At 30.3% G+C, this 23,210-nt stretch overlaps 1 protein-coding gene and 1 long non-coding RNA gene across 8 annotated transcripts; one reads left to right on the forward strand and one right to left on the reverse strand.

The window, feature by feature from the left end:
- Nucleotides 1–22: 22 nt before the first annotated feature.
- Nhe3 (Na[+]/H[+] hydrogen exchanger 3) lies at nucleotides 23–22,392 on the forward strand. Of its 7 annotated transcripts, XM_088232321.1 has the most exons (15): nucleotides 23–327; nucleotides 2,051–2,209; nucleotides 2,327–2,490; nucleotides 3,414–3,703; nucleotides 5,972–6,113; nucleotides 8,658–8,763; nucleotides 9,574–9,776; nucleotides 11,217–11,328; nucleotides 11,422–11,575; nucleotides 12,340–12,391; nucleotides 14,419–14,448; nucleotides 14,608–14,667; nucleotides 18,113–18,301; nucleotides 20,692–20,772; nucleotides 21,545–22,392. In XM_088232321.1, exons 1-15 carry the CDS (start codon nucleotides 87–89, stop codon nucleotides 21,575–21,577), a joined length of 2,016 nt encoding a protein of 671 aa, XP_088088447.1. In that variant the 5' UTR covers nucleotides 23–86; the 3' UTR covers nucleotides 21,578–22,392. The 7 variants fall into 7 exon arrangements, with proteins under 7 accessions (XP_088088447.1, XP_088088449.1, XP_088088448.1 ...); XM_088232323.1 differs by lacking the exon at nucleotides 14,608–14,667; XM_088232322.1 differs by lacking the exons at nucleotides 14,419–14,448; nucleotides 14,608–14,667 and adding an exon at nucleotides 15,142–15,213.
- On the reverse strand, nucleotides 17,115–18,154 carry LOC148277834 (uncharacterized). Its single transcript, XR_015823355.1, has 2 exons — nucleotides 18,038–18,154; nucleotides 17,115–17,529 (listed from the first exon to the last, which is right to left on the reverse strand). It is a non-coding gene; the product is annotated as an uncharacterized LOC148277834 (long non-coding RNA).
- Nucleotides 22,393–23,210: the final 818 nt, after the last annotated feature.

Raw genomic sequence — 23,210 nt, forward strand, 5'->3', positions numbered from 1 at the left:
TGCCGCTGTCAAAATCAGTTTCAGTTTGATCACAGAAATTTATTTCGGAGGTGCGCAAAATAGGAGTCGTCCATTGCAATGCCACAATGGATCCTTCAAGTTTTAGTAAAATAATAATTAGTTTTTATTTTTTGCAATGTGTAGTGTTGTGCAACGCGTCTGGCACGGATATAGCCTTAGATGCAAAAGCTACGTTACTACATAGAATAGATAGTTTAAATTTGTTGATTTACACATTTTTGCTTACTCTAACAGTATTAACTATTTGGGTATTTAAACATCGCCGAGTCAGCTGGCTGCACGAAACAGGATTGGCAGTTATTTATGGTAATGATTTTAATTCATTTTTATATCAGAATTACTAAATTTAATTATATGCTTTTTTCATACATATTATTAATTTATATTTTGGTATTTATGACGCACGCGATAACATTTATTCATGTTGGGACTGCATACTGCTTTTATATTTATAATTTTTCTTAATAATTAAACCTCGTAAGTCGTTGGTTAATTTTCTAACGAAGATAAATGACGAAAAGCATTTAATGTTTTCATAAATATAATTTTCGCCACTAGATTATGTTGTCATTCTAGAACGAAATACATTCCTGCTATTGTACTTAAAAAAACAAAGATTTGTCCAATTATTATCACCTGAAATGCTTACAAATACATTCAATTCTCACATACACATTTTTTGTGTAAGTTTGCATGCTACCTAATGAAAATATTGTTAACTCGACACATTATGTTATGCATATTTTAATATCTACGTACAGATATTTTTTTTAATGATTTGTTAATAATAATAAAATACCTAAATATTTTAATCCGATATGAATCTAAGTAGATGAATTGGATGATCAGTCAAAAGGCTTGTAATTAGGCACAATGTTTATTTTAGTAAAATTAAGGAATATTGGTTTCTACTTCAGCAAAGCAAATCTGAAGACATGTGACCTTTTATGGTTTTTATCATCGATTTGTCCCTAAATAAGTTAAGCATTTAGCATATTTTACTATTGGTTTTAAAAATAGTGCGAGCTAAAGTTTATATCATTAAATACTAGGTGTTTAATTTGAGTAAAATCACTCAAATAAATGTAATATGCCGACTGGTATCAGAACATTACTGTTTTAAAATCTTATCAATCTTATTTTAAATCTTATCAAACATGTAGAAACCTAAAATACATTATCTGACAACATGTCGAGCCATGATCGTCAAAACATCGTAACCAACAAAAACAATATTTTACAGGAGAACTCTTCGCCCCCTACATTCGAAATCAAACTCTGTTTTGACTATTTATTTTATTGATATCAATAAAATAAATATTTAAGACTAAACTTGGTTCTCAAAGTCTATTCCTTGATAATCGAGAAGAAGAAATATTCTCCCGTAAAATATTGCTTCTGTTGGTTACGATGTTTTGGCGATGTGTTAAATGTTAAACGTCCAGGGTACAAATTTTCAGAAAAGGAATAAAGGGTAGTTACATAGGTAGTAGTTATCAAATTGTATTAATTATAGGAAGATAAACACTAATGTTCTAAATACCCAATAGGTATTCAATTAACATTATCATTAAAAAATACGTTTTTTACTGTGTCTGGAATGGCACTGAAGTGTAGATAAGACTGATCATTTTGCCTTCCATGTAAAAAATTATACCGATACACTGCATAATTGGCATATCAATCCAAGTGCCCTATGTGCCACCTGGTGTAGATAAGGAAATTATGATAATGTTATTATCATAGTTATAAATTTAACAATTAATGTCGCAAAGAGTTCTTAGTAATCGGAAACTATATTTGTGTAGTAATTCTTTAGATTTGTAAAATACTTATTACACTGATTACAAAGTTTATTATTTCTCAAAAATCTATTCAAATTTAAGCGGTGTATGCATTACTATTGGATAATAATAGTGTGGTAATATCATAAGTGCCACTGATGTTTAAAATGTTTTTTTATGCTCAAAATACACTATTTCTATACTAAGTGTAGATTACCACAGTAGTTTGTGTATTTCTTTTTCAGGTTTAATTGTAGGTGCCATAATTCGTTATGCAGGTACTACTAGTAAAATATCACATATCAATGTTACTCCAGAATCTCAAACCAAATATAATCTCTCTGTACCACCGGATATGCTATGGCTTAAGTTTCCAGGAGTACTACAACCTCCTGTACCGCCTGGTAACTACACACAATTAAAAATTTGTAAATAAAAAAAACAATAAATTAAAAATGTTTTCTATTTACTGAATGCGGTTTAAAAAAAAAATGTTTCACCATTGTTTATTATTATTGTAGCTTCTGGCCAAATGCCAAACAAGACGTACGCTTATTCATTCACTGGAGAAATAGTGAATGTAGAGGATAATGAGATTGATTTAAAAGCAACATTTGATCCAGAAATTTTCTTCAATATTATTTTACCCCCCATCATTTTTCATGCTGGTTACTGTTTAAAAAGAGTAAGTTATCAAATGTGCCTAATTCTTATCAACCAATAATTAAAGCAATTCTGCACATTTATTATTTATATATGAATATGTATTTTTGTAACAGTTTCCGTTGAAGCATGCTTAATATTATGAGTTTGAACAAATATAAAATAGCTATTTAATGCTAATTAATGGAAGTGGGATTCAAGCTTTTTTTCATGAAAAATATGGCTAGTTAAATAATATTACAGGTGTTGTCTTTTCTACACATTAAATTTACCCTTATTTTACGTGCATATCTATTGTAATTTTTATTGTCTCGGAGCATTGCCAAAAATGATTAATAATATAACCCTATTTCCCTAAGAAAATATAACCATATTTCACACCCGATAAGCTTGAAAGGGTTTGTGTTGTCCTGTGCATTTTGTAAGGTTAGTAATGACAATATGGGTGGCTATAATGTAATGCTGGTTATAGTAATAATTATGTACATATCTATTTATTTTAATCCCTAATGTCTAATGAAAAATATATAAATTAAAATAACATCAGATAAACCTTATCTGATATCTTGCATATAGTTTAATCTGAGTGAATCCACAACATTGCTTTAAAATATAAAAATGTTTCTGATTTTAATAAATTTCGTTTTGGTTATCATAAAAATATGGGTCGTTTCCCCCTTTAATACTGATTATAATATATTTAAATTTCTTTGTGAACCCACTGAGTCATTGTAATAATTGGATTTGTTTATTGAACGTCTGTTTTTTATTGCATTTGGCACAAGTATAATCTTTTGATATGCTTAAACTACAATTAAATACTTTCTTTCAGTGCTTTTCTTTCTCTTTTATATAAAAATATATTTCTTCATTACAAAGTTTGGCCTATAAAAATATTACTGTGTAAATACAATTATATTGTGCATTTATGATATAATATTTCAGAAATATTTCTTTCGCAACTTGGGAGCTATACTAACCTATGCTATAATTGGGACGACAATGTCATCCTTTTTCATCGGTCTGTTAATGTACGGCTTCGTCCAACTGATGCCGAGGCACCTGGCCACTGGATTCACCTTTCTCGATACGCTTTACTTCGGAGCACTCCTCAGTCCTACCGATCCTCTCACAATCTTGGCAATATTTTCTGACCTTCACGTAGATGTCAATCTTTATGCCCTTGTGTTCGGAGAAAGCGTGCTAAATGATGCTGTTGCTCTTGTCCTTAGTGGGTGGGTATCATTTAATCTATCATGTTAAATGTGGAATGCGTAACTTATATACATTATGTCATATTAAAAATATTTATTAATATTAGGGAATATACTTAAGGGAAAACGAACGCAAAATTAGGAAATCATACAATTTTGTCATTTTAAAACTAATGCTTTTTTTTAATCGGGCAATAATAAAAAAACATAAATTAGATAAAAACAATATTTTGTAAAGGTATTTCTGTTAAAAAATATACTTAAAAGTTTTATTTAACTGAAATATAATAACTTTTTAACCGGCAGATTACGCCATTTCAAATTTAGACTAAACATAGGTATCTGGGATCTCAAAGACTAAGTATTGAACAAAAATTTGTCGTAATAATTTGAAGATAATGCATTCAACATAAAAGTGGCCGCAGCTAAATTTTTATATTTAAAAAAAAATAAAAAATACAAGCATTTTAAATCACATACCTTTTAAAAAATATTGTTTTTATCTAATTTATGTTTTTTTATTATTGCCCGATTAAAAAAAAACATTCGTTTTAAAATGGCAAAATCATATGATTTCCTAATTTTGCGTTCGTTTTACTCGACTACAGCCTTAACAAACAATGTGATCATTTAAAATGGTATCTCTTAAAGAATTACAATGCGAAACACATACCCATGTATGGAAATGAAAAAATGATAGAATTTTTTAAATTTATCATTTAATATCTTTTTATTTGATACATAATTTTATTTTAAAAAAAATGTTACTAGTGCTTGTATTCTTGTGTTATATTTCCTTAGTTTTATCTATATAATGTTATAATTTTGCATACAAATTATCACAATGATAATTATTAAACTGTTAGCAGAAATAATTTAACAGGTTTATGCTATAATATCAAATTGCCTGTTCCAATTTGATTAAATGCTTCTTTATCAGCAATACTAATCAACATATGCATGTACCTTTAACACATTCAACTGTTTTTTCCCATTGCATATGCCTCACACAATCCGTATTATTATTTATCATTAATGTGTGGTTAGTTACATGTCCCCAGTTTTAGTTTTAATCTTATAATCATGTCGTAGACATATGTAGTCATAGTTTCATCACTGTTTTTTAGGAGATATAAAGTGACTAGCAAAAATCCAGTTGATGGAATATTTTTTTAAGTTTATGAACATTTATTTGATTACGTATTGACATTAATACAGAGACGCATAGAGTAAAATATTTTTAAAAGTAGTGTCAGAAAAACGTACCTATATACTAAGTCTGTTTATTTATACCAGGGCTGCATTAAATGAACATGCATATATTATGCTACCAAAAATTGGAGGATACTCATTTTTGGTTTAAAATAAAAAATATTTCAGCATTAACAATCAATATTCGTTTTTGGTGGATCCCAATCAGATTCTTTCCTTAAATTCGTTATAATTTCATCCCATTTATTTCTTTTCATTGGATTTTAAGGAATTATAAAATAATATTAAATCACGTTTACAATATTTTGTTAAAGTATCCCTATCCATCCTTCACTGTAACTAAAAAGTGCTTCGCAACTGCGCCGCTAGACGTAGTTTGGCGTTTACAAAAAATAATATTTATTTTTTAATATTAATTGTTTTAAGCTTTTTTAATCACTCATATACAAATATTTACCAATGAAAAGTTACACAATCCTTTTTGCAATGTTTATCCTAAAGATTTTTACACGCTTTCATAACACAAGCAGGCATTTTGGTTTTGATTCTCAACGTCACGCCTGGCTGGCGGTCGAAGAACAACTAAATACACATTGGGCATGAACGAGCGTTTTGGCATGAGTTAAGTTTCATCATTTTTAAGAACTCGGGGCATGTATATGTGTATTTATATGTCAGTGATTATTTATAAAATGGTATAATATCAACAGAAATGTGACGTACTGTTAATGAAGAATTACGTTCAGAAAGATAAATTTATATTAGGTTTTATCTAGTTTAAAAATGATATTTACTTATGCCTCATTATTTCATTATTACTCAAATACTACGTTAAGAGGAAAAAGTGTTTACAAAATATATCATTTAGAGATAAACTGCATTAATAAAGATTATGTCAATATAAAACAACTTACTACGGTATATTAATAATTTTCTACTAAAAATAATAAATATAAAATCGCATAATATGACTGTTTCATTGGGGTCATTTTAGACAACTGCATATTCACCTATTCATTTGTAACTTGTATTTATTTATACTGTTTTCTAAAGTATGTTTTGTAAATGTTTCACTAGGGCGATCCAAAACTATGGAGAAAGATATGCTGGTTCTGGAGGCTTTGAAACTGTGGCGTTCTTCAGGGCGTTTGGTGACTTTATTGGAATATTCACACTCTCACTACTGATAGGCGCTATAATGGGGTGCATTACAGCTTTGATATCCTTTTTTATGTCAAATGTACTTGATATTTTTTGTGGTTGATTCTACTGCACTCATAAATGATTGAAACTGTCATAGGTTATTCTAATTTAAGTAGCATGTTTTTGTTTCATTTATGGAATAATATTTTATTATGTAATGCTGTCAGTGTACTAAAAAGAGTTTTTTTTAATTTTTAAATTGACCTCAACCTCAAAGTAATAATGCGTAACCTAGAGAGGGGCCCAAACGTAGGAAAACCATTCTATAACATTGTAATTACTTTTAAATATTATTTACCTGTGTATTTATCATTGCAGGGTTATTCCAATCTATTTTTCTATAATTCGCCTATATTTATTTTATAAAACTGAAAATACATGTTTGTGTTTATTTTTTTATTTATTTATTCATTTTATTCATAATATATTTATGTTATATTTATTGAGACATAAATCCCAACTCCATTGAACCAAAGTCCTGTGTTGAGTTTGTTTGTTTGTCTGTCACATCTCCGAAATGGCGAGTCGTAGCTGCCTGAAATTTGGACACCTCATTTAAGATGCGATTTCAAGGTTAACGTTGCTATTTTCGAATAAAATTTTAATCGACCTCTACTCGATAAAAACTTAAACTTTATATGGATGCCTAGTGCGGCCCTGATATATTGCCCATAATCAACTATTATTATCAACAGTAAACATACTTTAATTCACAAATTTATCTCCTAAATTAAGAAAAAGTAGTATCTGAAGTAAATATGTTGATATAAGGAAAGTTTTTAAGCACCATAATACACGTGTCGGACAATAAATGCCAAAAATCAATGTTAATCATGGGAAAATATTCGGAATCAATTATGTGTGAAAACTGATTCTATTAACACATTTAACGCGCCTACTGCTGCAACCAAACATACTGCGATTCACCATAGTCGATTTTTATTTATTATAACGTAAATATCCAAGTTATTTACAAACAAAGCCAAGCACAGCTACCAAAGCATCCGATCGAACCGTTATGTTTATGTTGTCAAATAAAACAAAATGGCCACCAATTGGTTTACCAACCAAAAAACCAACATCGCTTGCGTTCTATGAAACATAGTGATAAGGGCTTCTCTCTAGGTTACGCATTATTACTCTGAGACCTCAACAGTAAATCTTTTACTGAAAATTAATAACAGTCGACACCCGCACAATAAACATTAATATAACATACATTGTTAACATTGCAACATAATTATTTTTCAATATAATTTAAACTAATATTATTAATTGAATCGGCATTCACTTCGTAACACTTCATTATAAATTATTATGAAAATAAAACTTTGTTATTAGTGTTACACAATTTTTATTTTTTTACAAGAACACTACTACAGTTTCAGGAGAGCATTCCTCCCATCGACGGGTGATATAAATCTAATTTAGAAAATACAGAATATTTTGTTCACTGTGTCATTATAGAATCTATACAAAAACAAACTAATTAATCAGTAACATCTAAAGCAGGGTGGTTATTCCACTAATCTTAGGTGTTAGCATTTATTGGATAGTTATTTAAAGTACAGATACGGAAACATGATCAATGAGGGAAAGAATGTTCCACTTAACATTCTTTATATATATTAGATAACTATCCATATATATGCTAACACTTTATATAAGTGGAATAACCACCCTGCTTTAGATGCTACTGATTAATTCATTTGTTTTTGTATAGATTATATAATGAGACAGTGAACAATAGTCTGTATTTACTAGATTAGCTTTATATCGCCCGTCGAGGAAGGAAAGCTCTCCCGAAACTAGTAGTGTTCTTGTAAAATAATAAAAATTGTGAAAAAGTAATAACAAATATTTATTTTCGTGATAATTTATAATTTAAACTACAGTCATTTTGTGGTCAAATTTATAAAATTGCATGAAAACATAACTTTAATGATGTTTTTATGGGTGGTCCAATTTTATATTGATATTTGGGTAACTTTGGACTTAAGTATTTTCGATGAACAAATTTCTTGATCTTTGACTAAAAAATCTCTCCGAGTAACATTCAACTATATTTTTTTCATATAAAATACTCTTCTAATCCAAAGAATTTTTTAAAAAACATGAATTTGTGTCCATTACCCCAAACATACTTACTCTTGGGCTCGAGCGGTGGTACCACACAGATAAAAAAAAAATTGATAGTTTTTTTTATTCTTTTAGAAAGTAATCAGTCATATATATTTATAAGTCAGGTTTTTGTCCAATGTTATATTGAATTCCAATGTTACCCGGAATGACTATTAATTTATTATTTTTTATAGCTATTATTAACACACCTATTCAAAACAATAAATACTTTATTCCATTTTTTAACGTCATTTTTAGTATATACAAGTTTTGGTTATCTTTTGTTTTATTCCATGAAAATCAACTAATTTTTTTTATCAATGTGTGTATGTTAATGTTATTTCAAATAAATCTATTTGTAGTTTTATTTAATGAAATTACTCTGGAACAGAAGTATTTAATACAAATATGACAATATTTTCCTTAATGAGAAATCCACTTGACAAAGTTTACTCACGTCCGTGACTTTCCACTGCTAGAGTCAGCATTGTTTGTGTTGATGTCTTACAGCACCTTTCTCATCGCAGAAGTGGCAGAACTTACAGGTAAAAATATTTACTGTCGAACATTATTTGGTTATTCTCTTTATTTCAAAGATCCTTTCAATTGAGACATTCAGAATGAATCAAAGTCAAATTGAGTAAATTAAAATTTGTCTACTTAAATTTCTCCAAATTCATACCAAATTAATTCATTTAAATTAAAATAATTGAATTAGTCAAACATCAGATCAAATAATTAATGCATTTGACAGTAGGGAAATATAACGTTTTTTTACAGTGTTTTATTAATAAGAGTCTATGAAATACTGTTAAATAATTTATTTTTTATCTATTTAGTATAAAAAATATTTTTGTATTGAACGGTCCGTTGCATTGGTTACGCCCCTAATACAATACAATTCGGTTAAATTTTAAACTTTGTTTGTGTCTTTTTAAATTTAAATAGAATATCGTCACAAATCTTTATGTCACAATTATCAAGGCCAAGCATGTTGCGTTTTTGTAGAGACAATTTTTTTTATAATTATTTTTTTTAAGTTATGTGTGAAAACATTTCTCCACAATATCTATATTGATTTTGGAAATTAGATCCATTTCACATATTTGTATCGGTATTCGTAGTATGTGATATTTCCCTGTTAGCAAGTAATTTATTCAAATTAAAGTAATTCATAAATTGCTTCAACATCAGGTCAAATTTATTAATTTAAATGCCAATCATTTTATTATAAAATTAGGTTCATTAATTTAACAATTATGTTGATGTAAAAAGTTCAAAAAGTATTTTAAAGGTCAAATTTTTTAGAGATGTTTTCCTAAAAAAACTAATGCAATTTTTTTTAACGTTTCCAGGAGTGGTTGCTGTATTATTCTGTGGTATCTGCCAAGCTCATTATACATATAACAATCTATCGGAAGATTCACGTCTGCGTACAAAACAAATATTTGAGCTCCTGAATTTCCTGTCTGAAAATTTCATTTTTACTTACATCGGAGTCTCTATGTTCACTTTCCCAAAACATCACTTCGACCCGTGGTTCATCACTGCTGGATTTGTATCCTTTTATTATAACAATAGTAATTACTGGCACGCTGTTTTTTTGAAAATATAAATTACATTTTTAATTAATGAGGAACTTCGGCCCTACAGGAAATTGGATACAAAAAATGTTTTCTTGCGCGGGGTAAAAATAAGAGCATTAAATTGTACATCAAAGTTTCTTGAAAATGTACAAAAAAAATTATATAAAATATTTCAATAATAACGCACTACTTTGGATGACGTCATCGGTTCAAATGAACCAACCAATGGTATGAGAGCTACGAAGGATATCCGGTTTGCTTACCTTAAAGGAACCAATCGGGAAAACTGACAGAGAAGAACCTCTGATGTCACACGCGAAGTTATTTTAGAAATACACAACTTTAAAAAAGCATAGCACTGAACTTCCTCATTCAGCGTATTTTGATATTAATTACATGCTAGAGAATTATATTAACAAGTACTTGATTTGCAATTAGTCGCTAATATTATATTTCTGTTATCAGTGTAATCAAAAACCTTTTTTTCTTGGTTATTTATGTACAGAACATCCATGTTAATAAATAAATCGAATAAAAAAAAAAAACTTTTGACCATTTTGTCAAGTGGTTCACTTCACCTGCAATGGGCTCATATTATTCATTAATATAAATTTTAGATATATATATATATATATATATATATATATATATATATATATATGTATATATTTATGCTTAAAAATATTTATTAGGTAATACATTCTAAAATACATATTAGAGATCAATTTAAAATCTTTGGTCTTATTAACGAAGAATTGCTAATCAATTAAATACTGTCTATGGAACGTGCCTATGGGCAAGGTTGAGTGGCTACATTTAAAAACAATGTCTGTATTTTGTACCAAGGTATTTTTTAATTTGTTTATTGTATATACAGCCTAAACCAATTACAACAGTCATATGAAGAAACCTATGTACACGAAACTGAACAAAAATAACAAAAAACTATGTAGCAAAGATAAACAAGAGCAATAAAATAATGGTACACAATATATTTAAAAACATGATCGTCATATAAGACTTCGAGGTAACCCATGCCAATCCATCTTCATCCTACACTGAATTAATGTCGAAGAGATCTACGAAAAGCCCGAAGATCTATCCCAAAGAATTCCAAGTTGTGTGACATATTGACTAATCTACACATTCTGGACATTGGGGCATAAAAACAAAAGTTGCTCTTGGAAGATTTGATAAATAATAGCAGATTTTGACTTCTGGTGACACGGTTAGGAACATTAAAAGAAATTGTTGGATTATTGAAACAATTAAATTGAAAAACAAAAAAATAACCTATTTTACTACGTTACATAATTCAAGAGGATGCATGAATGTCGTTTGTATGTGCTTTATGAATACTATTGGTGTATAATGCTTTATGTTTAATTTTCCTTAATTGTAATAATAAACAGTTATGTGCAGCGCTGGGGCGAGCTATAAACATCTACCCGTTGTCATTTCTTTTGAATCTGGGAAGAAAACCCAAAATTCCCTGGAATTTCCAACACATGCTTTTCTTCTCAGGTGAACCTTTATCTCTTAAATCTGTCACCTTATCTAATCATTATACATATCTTCAAGATAACTAAATCCCTTTTGTATGTGATATGTAATAAGGTTTACGGGGTGCCATGTCCTTTGCCCTCGCCATAAGGAACACAGTGTCGGATGTGCGTCAGGCCATGTTGACGACTACCTCATTAATTGTTATTGCAACTGTTATTCTACAAGGCGGAGCCACCCTGCACATTCTGAACTGGCTCAAAATACCGTGAGTAGTTTAATTTTGTTTTTATAATATTAGAAAAGAGATTTTTAACCCAAATGATGGCGCAATGCTGTATTTGCAAATTTGTAAAATTAATTGAAAAAAGATAGGGAATAAAAATCATCAACGTTAATATCCAAAAGAATTTTATGACATTTGAAATGACCAAATAAACGGCCTTACACTATAAATATGCATAAAAAATTAACCTTTTTGCCAGCTATATCTGTTAAGTGATTTTTCTTCTTTCAAAGTATTTTTAATTTCTCATTAAGATTACACAATTCTGTTTTAACAATATATACTTAAATATTTTTTCAAAATAAAATTTCGTATTTTCACTTTTTGCCATCAATAAAAAAATATTTTTCATCAAAGGGTACATTGTTTAAATTATCTCCTTAATTTTTTTTTTAAATGTTGCTTGACAGTTATTGCCGGCGCAAGGATGACATGCAATAATTATTGCAAAAACAAGTTCGAGGCATTAATTTTAAAACTTAATTATGGCTAGTCAAAATGGTTCTAAGTGTAACCATTAGAAATTATTTTTTAATGCCTTAGCTTTTGGATTATTGACAAATAATACACATTCTCCTAAAATCGCTCTAAATATATATGTATGAAAATTTTATGTGATATAAAACATTTTCTTCTTCTTCACGTGTCATGTCGGGTCCCCCCAACGTTGACGACCACTTAGGAGAAAGCTTAATTATCCTGAGCACATTTTATTAAAGTTTTTATAAATAATTGTCAATTTTTAGAGTTGGACTGAAAGATGAAACTGAAGCCCTTCCTTACCAGGGAGTAAGGAGTGTAAGTATCAAATATTATATTTATTTCAAATGCACTAAGTAGCAATAAATATCTATGGATTGAGCCAACCTCATTCACATTTTTTTTTAAAGTAGTACTTTATTAAATAAAAATTAAACAGCATTCCCAAAGCCTTGAGCAAACAATAATGCACTTAAAATAACAACTCATAAACCTTAGTACAGAGTGCGGCAGCATAATTAGCTGATTTCAAAGGTCAAAAAAACAGAAAGTATTATAGTTATATTTCCAATTGTTTTCTCATTATTTTACAACACTGGAATTTTAAGATCACTCTGATTTAAAAAAAATATTTGGCAAGTGGCACCTCCCACTGGCGATACACTGATTTACTCGAATTCTGAAGTGTCGGTCGGTATGCTAGTTATTACTTGGTGAATATTTTCCTACAGTTGAGCAAGAGTCCTTGAACGATTGGTGTACATGATAGATTTTAGAAACCCTCTTTAAAAAAAGTCACAAGGGAATAAATCAGGTAAGCGCGTCTACTCAAAGAGCAGCAAAATCACTTGCGGTGAGTTTATGCACTAAAGCCAAATTGAAGGATGAAAGTAGAAGTCATCATGAAGAATTCGCCTCACAGAACGATCAGAAATTTCAAGGGCAGTTGCATGCTTGCAGAGCGCCGAAGATATTGCAAAAAAATGGCCTTACTGTCTCTATGTTTTGGACTGATCTTTTCGGCCGTTCTTTCCCTGATCTTCTCTTTTCTACACTTCCATCTTCCCTGAATATAACCTAACAATCGATAGCCAGCCAGAGACACAAGCTCGGGCGACAATATTGAAGTGAGAATGTTCGCTGTGTCGCGACGATCTAGTGATTACAATATTTAAGTTTGTCCAAATGTTTGTAGACAAAAGATTGATTCCCTTCTTTAAGGTATTCTCCATCCCTATTGTAATTTGTTAATCTTAATGAATGAATGAATGGGTGAAATCCAGTCTTTTGTCCACAAACATTTGGACAAACTCAAATATTGTAATAAAACCAACTGGTCCAAGAAAATTGTGTCGGCGAGTGTAACAATATAACTTTGTACCTTGACACTAAAACATCGACGGTAATGAGGCAGCTGATGAGTTGGCAAGGCCGGGAGCTGAGATAGCCCCAATAGGCCCTGAGCGAGCCCTACTGAAAGTTGGCCAAATGTATTTTCGTAATGAGCTTAGATCATGAGCCAGGAAGCAGAGCATAATTCTCTGGCAAAATGTACCTGATCAACACCACTCGAAGAAAATGATGAAGAGGTACTCGCAAAGGTTTGCTTTAGACCTAGTAAAGCTCAGCCGAAATCAAGTGAGGGTTATCACTAGAGCCCTTACAGGGCGCTGCAGATTGAACAAACACCTTGCTAGAATGAATATTTCTAAAACTTCTAGATGTATTCAGATGAGGAAACACCTATACGCTCCTATGTTAATGTGATGCTGTATATAATAAAAGAAACCACATCTTCGTGGGACCACATGTTAAACCTGAGGATGTTAAAGAGTTCGTCCCTTACCTAATAGCTCGACACTTTGCGGATCTGGATTTGAAGAGCGAGAATTATTCACGGGGACCCGTCAAAATCTGCGCAGGTCGTAGTAACGTCAGGAGCTTATATAGTACTGACCCTTACTTCAAAGGATAAAAATAAGCATCGACGGCAAATGTACGCTGTTCCTTCGCCCAACACATTCTCAGTGCCAAAGTGAAAGGAAAAATAACTTCTTAATCTCTCCCTTTGAATGAAACCACTTGCACCGTTTAACTGCCAAAATTCGCTTCCTGGCGCCTAATTCAAATCAGCAAGTTATGCTGCCGCACCCTTTACAATATAAGAAGAAAAATATTTGTATGGTCTCTCAGTATAGTGAAAGTGAACTAAAGATGATCTGTAAATATTGATTACCCATTTATACCAGTTCTTATCTTAACTTGTCAAAGTACCTACTAATAATTCTTGTATCTTTTTATCTTTACATACTAATGTTTGATTTGGTATGCCGCTTCTCCCAAAGGTTTACAACTCAACTGAAAACAATTCAGGGGTAGGTATTTAACCATTGTACTACCTATTAACCCCACACTTTGCTTTCATCCCCTATAATGAATCTGTAATTATGTACCTAATACAAATATGCAAGTAACCCACCCGCTAATAACATTCTCTGTGTTGGCTAACTAAGCTTTCTACTGGGTACTTTCAGCCATTGGACATGGGATTACATTTGCACCAAATGGAAATAGCAAGGAGAGATAGCGATGTGGTAATAGATAATTCTAGGCTTTTTACTTTCTGCATTATTTTTTTACTAGTACAGCGTGAATTTTCATTTCATTACCCAATCATTATGAAACAGACAAATTTCAATGATACAAATTCACTCTTTACATTGGGGCAATGTCGTGAATCTGAATTTCATCCCATTTTTTCAAATCAAGAATCGTTAAAAATAATATACCCTCAAAAATCCATTTTTCAATTATCATATAGAGAAAGAACCATTAATCAACAAACAATTATTTTAATGATGTACGATTAATTTCTCTTGTCTTGTCTTGTAATTGTGGTTTTGGCATTTCCTAACGATATTTTTAAGAAAAGTGATAATGAAATATGGTTGTTATCATTATGATTTGCATGTATATTTTACTAATGAAATGATAATGCATGCTATGCTGTGCTATGAATATTGCTTTTTACTAACAATTTATTTCTTTATTTGAAATTTCCTTTATAGCCTTTCTGCATGTCAACTAGTGTTGTAAGCTGGAGTTCTTCCGAAGGCAATGTTAAATTACCACCGTTACCAGTAGGTTATTTTATTTTTATTTAGAATTTTTTCCCATGGTCTATTCATTCAAATTATTAATTTTCATGATATTTTGTTAATTTCTGCGTAAAAAAAATAGTACCTTCACATTTGAATAGGACAATATAAATTTACATAAATGTTTGAATCTATTTTGCGAGAACATAAAACGAGATCATCCATCTCATTTTTAATTTTGTAATCGAAGAATCATCAAAAACAATATAAATGACTTCCTCACCTCATACTAAATCTTGCTATACTTATTTTGAAATATGCGATCCTATTATAATATCATATTATTATGTATTATAATTTTGCTGTCAGTTAACCAAACATTTTATTTTATTTAATAATTTGTTTTCTTCACATAGATTAAAACACATAGATGGTTAACTTAGTGTTGTATTATTTTTATACACCCAATTTAAAACCTTAATAAGTCACAAGTTTTCCTTTTGGCACTTAATTTTTAATTGTGCTAAAGTTGGTTCCTCGCATGTCATTACAAATGGAATATGTATGCAAAACAATTTCATAACCAAATTGATATGAATATAAAAATATAATTGGGTATGTACAGTAGATTTGAATGTTTAATAATTCTATGGTGCCTACCCTGTGTCCCTGTCGGTGAACCGAGTACACATAAATTTTATTTGTGTAAGTAGGCACACTGTAATGATTTATTTGAAAACTTATTGTTACTCACACATAAAGCAGAGATTGTCAAAGATTTTAATGGACTGTACTTTTTCTTCTTCAGCCTTGTTCTCTCAACTGTTGGGTAAGGGCCTCTTCCAAACGTTTCCACTCTTTCTGATGTCATCGGCCCGTTCCTTTTGTGGTCTTCCAATGCCTTTTTTGTTTTCCCATAGTTTCTACTTTATTATTTTGCGTGTCCACTTATCATCATTTTGTCTCACCGAGTGTCCTGCCCACTGCCATTTTAATTTTGCTTCATGATTCATGACATATATGACTCTGGTTCAGTGTCTAATTTCTTATTCTGTCTTTAGACATACACCGAGCATCTCTCTTTCCATAGATCGTTGCATGCATTTTAGTTTCTGGGTACTTTTCTGTGTCAAAGATACAGCTTCTAGTCTGTATGTCGTCACTGGCAATGTACACAATTCATAAACTTGTCTTTTTAAGCATACTGGGACTTGTTTATTTTTAAAAATGTACTTTAGCTTGCCAAAAACTGCCCAACTTAGCCCTATTCTTCTTGGCAACTTTGCTGTCTGGTTACCTTTACCAAGTTTGAATTTGTGTCCTCGGTTTATGTATTTACAACCACTTCAATTTTATTACTGTTAATGAAAATGTCCTTCCTTGTTGGACACATAATCTTTGTTTTATTGATATTCGTTCCCAAACCAATCCCTTTTGAAGCCTCATGTAGTCCATAATCATTTCGCCTAGTTCATCCGTGTCTTTTCTTATGACCACTATGTCATCTGCGAATCCGAGGTTACTCAAGTCCATGTCATCGATCTTTACACCCTTATTCACCCAAATCAGGGTTTTAAATACATCCTCCAAGGCTAGTGTAAAGAGCTTTAGTGATATTATGTCCTCTTGGCGAACACCTCTCTATATTTTACTTTTATCAGTTTTTGTGTCCTCGTTAATCCTCATATCCATAGTAGCGTTGTCATAAATTAATTTTATTAGTCTTGTATCTAGAACCAACTCTGCCATTTTGGAGTGGTTCAATAACAGCCCATTTTTCAACTGAGTCAAACGCTTTTCGATAATCTATAAAAGCTCAATGTAGTGTTATATTGTATTCAGTTGACTTTTTTTATGAGTAGTCAAATTGATTGGATATAGTCTCATGCCTTGCGAAAACCTGCTTGTTCAACAGATTGGCAGGAATCGAGTTTTTTGTTAATCGGTTTTTTAGAATTTTTGTTAATGATTTATAAAGACGTAAGAGTAGGCTGATTGGTCTATATTTTTTTAGATCGTCACTGTCGCCTTTTTAAAATAATAATTTTATTTCCGCATTTTGCCCATATTTTTAGGGCTTCTGATAGTTTTCTACCACCCAATTTTAACATGTCGCTAGTAATTCTGTCTTCACCTAGAGCTTTATTATTTTTCATATATTTCAGGGCATATTCAATTTTGTTGTGCTCAATTTCCGGCAATTCTTCAGATCCTACATTCATTGTACACATGTCTTCATGCATGCTATGGTTCATAGCATGTATAAAGTTCTGTGTAGAATGTTTCTATCACTTTTGAGATTGATTCCTTGTCTTTTACTAATGTTCCATTTTAGTCTCTGAGTTTTGTTGCATTCCCCTTTAATATATGAATGTTTCTGTTGTTTGCAAGATGGGGTTTGTATGATCATGTTCTGATATCCTTTCTAATTTCTTTCTTTAGTGTTTTCCTTTCTTAGACTGTACTTGGTTATGGATTATTGAATTGTTCCATTAGAATCCGGTCAACCAAAGCAAATTACATAATTTATATTTAATCAAATGAAATCTACCACAATCCACAAAATATGCTGAATCTTAGCTAGCAAAATTAATGACGCAACTTATGATACAGTAATTTTTTCAATAAATCTTTATAATAGTAATTTAAAATTTTCACATGTACTTAACTGAAAATCTTACATATTCATATCAATTTTAAATATTTAAAGTTGACTTTAGGATTGGATCGATTTTTTTTTTTAATGAACTGTAGTATTGAATTAACAGTTAAGATTTATTCCTCGGTCAGTCCATATACAATTTCTATTTTATTTTAAATTAATTTTATTTTCTCATTAAAACAAAACACACTATAGAATTTATACAATAGTTTCAATATGCAAAAACAAAAAAGTCTATTCCAAATAATGCACGAGATTATGTTGAGTTTATGTATCTAGGAACCTAGCAGCCGTCGAACATCAGGGGGTGGCGAGAAGGCCATGCTAGCGCGAGTGTGGGGGGGGCTGGACTCGAAGTACCTCAAGCCACTCCTCACGCACGCGCGTCCTACCCTACTAGACACCCTTCCCGTGTGCTGCGCTCCTCTAGCTAGACTGCTAACCACCACGCAGCAAATGACACAGCCGGTAAGTGTTGATATTATTTAACCTCTTGAGACCTGAGACAAACCCATCCACTGGAAGAACTTTGTTTTTTTTTATACAAAATCAATACATAGTTATTAACTAATGAGGAAGTTCAATACTCATAAAATTAGATATAATATTTTTTTTCTTACATATAAAAATTATAGCATTAAATTCATTGACATATTAATACACATAGATATGCCCTGAACCCTCAAAAATGATGACACTTAAGTCGTGCCCAATGCCTATTTAGTCTTTCTTCGACCGCCAGCCAGGCGTGACGTTTAGAATCGAACCCATAATGCCTGCTTGTGTCATGAAAACGTGTAAATACTTTTTAAATAAAAATTGTAAAATGTATTGTGTAACTTTACATTGAAAAATATTTGCTCATGAGTTATAAACAAAAGTTAAAACGTTTCATATTCAAATATACATAATATTTTTTGGAAATGTCAAACTACGCCTAGCGGCGCAATTGCTAAGCTCTTCTTATTTACAGGGTTACACTGATTGAATACATTTTTAAAATATGTGAGTTTATATTATTCTTGCATTCCCCAAAATCCAGTAAAAATAAATAACTTTACAAAGAAAGTTATGAAAGCCAGTATAGTAATTATTACAGTTCTTTACTTAAATACTTTTTAACAAAGTAATTTCTTTTAAAAAAAAACTTGTTATGAAACGCATAAAAGTTGCATAACTGGACGGCATTTTGAGTAATTACACTTAAGTATTTTTGACAGAAACAGTAACCTATATAATCTGACAAAATCTCCTATGTACTGCTTTTGCTCTAAAAGAATTTACTAGAGAGTTGTTTAAAAGTAATGCCGATGTAAAAAAATCATAATTATTGAAAATCAGAAGTCCACATATGTGTACTTAGGGACGACAGAGGTTAATAGTATTTTAAAAATGTCCAAATCAAATAGACTAAAAACCTATAAAACATTAAGTTTGATCAGTTTACCTTATCAAGTTTAATTATCCAGCTTGCGGTCTAAAGTTTATTACGTTTGCCTACTGTGCGGGATGTTTTAAGTTCGATTCCCGACATGGTTGACATGAAATATATACATATATTTTTTTTTTTTCAATTTACACTGCAGTATTTTATAGTCCCTGGGCTGGCACCTGAAACACATATACCTTCATGTATCAAAAATGATCAAGAAACGCTGCGATTGGTTCACCAGTTCAGTGCCCTATGCATCATTAGTTTTTTTTTTTTTTTTAATAAAAGAAATATTTTCGTTCTTAAGATTTACGCAAATATTTAATTTTGAGGGCCATTTTCAACGAGTTGTAAATAACTCACTATTAGAAAATGGGAATCAAATTGGGGTAGAGTGGGATTCGAACCACAGACCTTCGATCCGTGAGTCCGAGACACTAGCCACGGGACCACAACCCGACACAGTTCTGTATTAGGGGATGATGATAAGAGGTTTATGGCGTCGTAGATGGAAAAAATAATTTCATTTTTACCTGTTTACTACATCACAATAAAAATGCTCACCCATTCCCCCACTGTTAATTACATTTATTCTATGTTACAAAGATTAGTACTTGATGTCTTTCTTCCTTCTTTTCTTCTTCTTTCGTCCTATTTTATTTTAAAATAAAATAGGACTGACTGAATAGGACAACACAATCACTATTTTATTTTTGAATGAAGGTCAGAAATTATCAGTCTGGTCCAGGGAGACATTGAAATATTGTAGTATAAATATACATTTTTAGTACATATTTCAATATTTATTTAAGTGAATACACACGCAAATGTGTATGTTATTTACTTCTAGCCAGGAGGAATGTATTCTTCTAATAAACTGGCCATTATATCAACCTGTGTCTACAATATGTAGTTGTTTTAAAATTAATGTTGTGCGAAATAATTTTGTTAAATAAAAATCAAACATTTTCAAAATTAAATTTTAATGAAGGTTTACATATTATGATCTTGTCATATATGTTATATTTATAGGACATTCATAAATTACAGTGTATACTTAGCTAACCCATTCGGCACAATCATAAATAGGATCTATTAATTTGTACCAGTAGGAGAAATCGAGTGAAAAACAAATATTTACGTAGTATGATAAAACAGATTTAGAATTCATAATTTTTATATGTTAAGCAAAATTACAGAAAAAAATAATTATGTACCACTTTAGTGAAATACAATGTGAAAATCTTTTATTTTTAAGAAAGTAAAACAGGTGCATATTTTAGTGTTTTATCAACACTGAAAATAAAAATCACTGGAATTGGAAAACACGAAAATACTTAAACGTGTCACAATTGTATCTTTTTACTGTTACTATTAATTTTATTGTTTCACTTTTTTTTTATATAATCAATTTTTTACATTACAGGATAACTCAATGCGACGAACAGATTCTGATTCAGATCTTTGTATAGAAGACTCTATAACAGACATACGGAGGGGTCCCCGGGTAAATAATTTATTTCGATTTCTATTTTTGGCTTTCAGAATTCAAACAATTAGCTTACCTTAAGACATTGCGATTTGTTTTATTTTAATAGATTTAGTTACATTTACTTTAATCTTTCTGAAGGAAAAGTTCTTTCAACCGTTGGTATTAAAATTAATTTACAGGTTTCAAAATAAAAATCTCCATATTTGGTGCAAATCATCCTTTGTGTACTGCCTAGTATAAAATATGTTTTCTATGCTCGTACACACAATATAAGGCTAGCCTTATATAATATGTACATACATGTATTTTACATTAAACAGTGATACATATTTTAATAGCCGAACCATAAAAACTAGCATAATACGTATGTACATATTATACAAAGTATTTGAAATAGATTCAGTGATCCAAATTTTTTTATATATGTAATACTCGTAGTTTACCGAGAAATAAGTTTTGCTGCTTCTCATTTCTTTAAGATTGTAGTAATATGCTTACTTTCTGTTCACGGTTGATTTTAATTTAGTGAGTTGAAATGTTGAGAAAATATTAAGCTACATGCTATTAAAGCACCAAAATATGCATGAAGCAATACATATTTATCTGTTGCATGCGCAATGCTATGAAACAGCATCTGCACAAGCAGAAGGTTGTATTATCTAAGTGGAAAAGTAGTACCTAAATAGCAGGTAGTGTGGACTCATTTCTAAGCATTATTGTTTGTTTTAAATAATTTTTACTCTTTATTTGCACTTATTGGTTTTAATTGGTTTACTTTTTCTTGCAGAATGAATCAGGGAATCTAAATGGCAATGTTTAACTGGGAAGTACTATGTGTGTGATACTTGATCGCTTATTTAGTTTGGGGCAACCCCATGAATGGTATGTTAGTGGATAGGAATGTAATGTGACTTGACTAAATGTAATGTGTTTGTTGGATGCGGCAGTTGGAGCCAGTCGACACTCGCGTGAGCATGGAGGGCTTCACCGGGAGCAACATATAGCCGCAACACATTATCTTGGCTGTGAACAAGATGTTCTGCTAAACTAGGAACAGAACTACATTTTTGGTTACGGCTTGTGTACCTAGGTTAATTCTGAGCTTAGCTCCATAAATATATAGCGTAATCAGCGTAATTTTATAATTTTGCATTAGAGCCAAGTCATATTATTTACTTTTGTTAAGTAAAATGCTCCTTACAATTTTTTAAATTGTGTGTCAAAAAAATTGTAACATTATTGTAGCTTTGTGAGTCGTAGTTTTCATACTACTTTATACTTAACATTTACATACATAATTTACTCTCAAACCACAGAGTAAAATTATTTAGAGATTTAAAAGGATCTTATAGTTTGTATTTGACTGAATTTAGTTTTGATTAATTCAAATACATGTAGGTTTATAATTGTTGTTACGATTTTTACATAAACTGATTGTGATCAATGTATTTCTTAAGAAATTAACAGTGATATTATCTTATATTTACGTTGTACAAAATAGTTTTGAACTATATTGAAAAAGACAGTAAATGTTTTGTTTATTTAATTTATAATTTTGTTGTTTGTCTTTAAATATTTAAATAAATCAGATACATATTATATCAACTTCAAAATAAAAGTTTTATTCCAAAAGGTTTTCTGTTTGTATATATATCGCAGCTTGCTTCCTTTTGAAAATATCCTTCGTCCCGCAATGAAAAACAAAATTTTATCACTTAAGAAAGTATTTATATTTTATATAGGTACGTATTTAAAAAAATTATAGGGGAAGTGGGGCAGATTGAAATACAAAAATTCAATTTTATATAACAAAAACAATAAAAACCTTTATTTTTTTATTGTAATGATGTAATAACTTATATTTACATATGAGTATTAATTTAAAAAATACTTGGTACACTTCCACTTATTTATTTTGACCAATTAGCGCTTTTACCCTCTAATGGGCATCTTTAGACTAGTGAATATTATACAGTGTAAGGGTAATTTATATAAAACTAAATATTATCTTAAGTGTAGTTACATTTAAAAAATAAGTTAAGTTAAGATAATATTTAGTTTTATATAAATTACCCTTACACTGTATAATATTCACCAGTCTGAAGATGCTCATTAGAGGGTAAAAGCGCTAATTGGTCAAAATAAATAAGTGGAAGTGTACCAAGTATTTTTTAAATTAATAACTTGTATGTAAATATAAGTTATTACATCATTACAATGGAATTCCATCAAGAATTGTCAATAAATCATTTAAATGAAATAAAAATATATTTTTTTACCTTATGCATGGCAATACTAATGATTCATTATAATAGCAATCAAAATTACCAATAGAATTTGAAAATAATGAGAGTTTAATGACTAGTAATAAATGGGTTTTGTATCATTCTGCCCCACCTACGGGACACTTTGATACACAGTTTAAATTATATGAGAAAGGTTATAATTTACAA

The sequence above is a fragment of the Micrasema longulum genome, unplaced genomic scaffold (genome assembly GCF_059751315.1).
Source record: "Micrasema longulum isolate JH-2025_06_02 unplaced genomic scaffold, ASM5975131v1 h1tg000971l, whole genome shotgun sequence".
Taxonomy (NCBI): Eukaryota; Metazoa; Arthropoda; class Insecta; order Trichoptera; family Brachycentridae; genus Micrasema; species Micrasema longulum.

Bases quoted from the DNA above. Each gene is read 5' to 3' on its own strand.
- Nhe3 (XM_088232321.1), top strand. From the start codon at position 87: ATGGATCCTTCAAGTTTTAGTAAAATAATAATTAGTTTTTATTTTTTG. The intron at 9,777-11,216 runs GTATCCTTTTAT...AATAATAAACAG, and splicing joins GGTTCATCACTGCTGGATTT to TTATGTGCAGCGCTGGGGCG. The intron at 11,329-11,421 runs GTGAACCTTTAT...ATATGTAATAAG, and splicing joins ACACATGCTTTTCTTCTCAG to GTTTACGGGGTGCCATGTCC.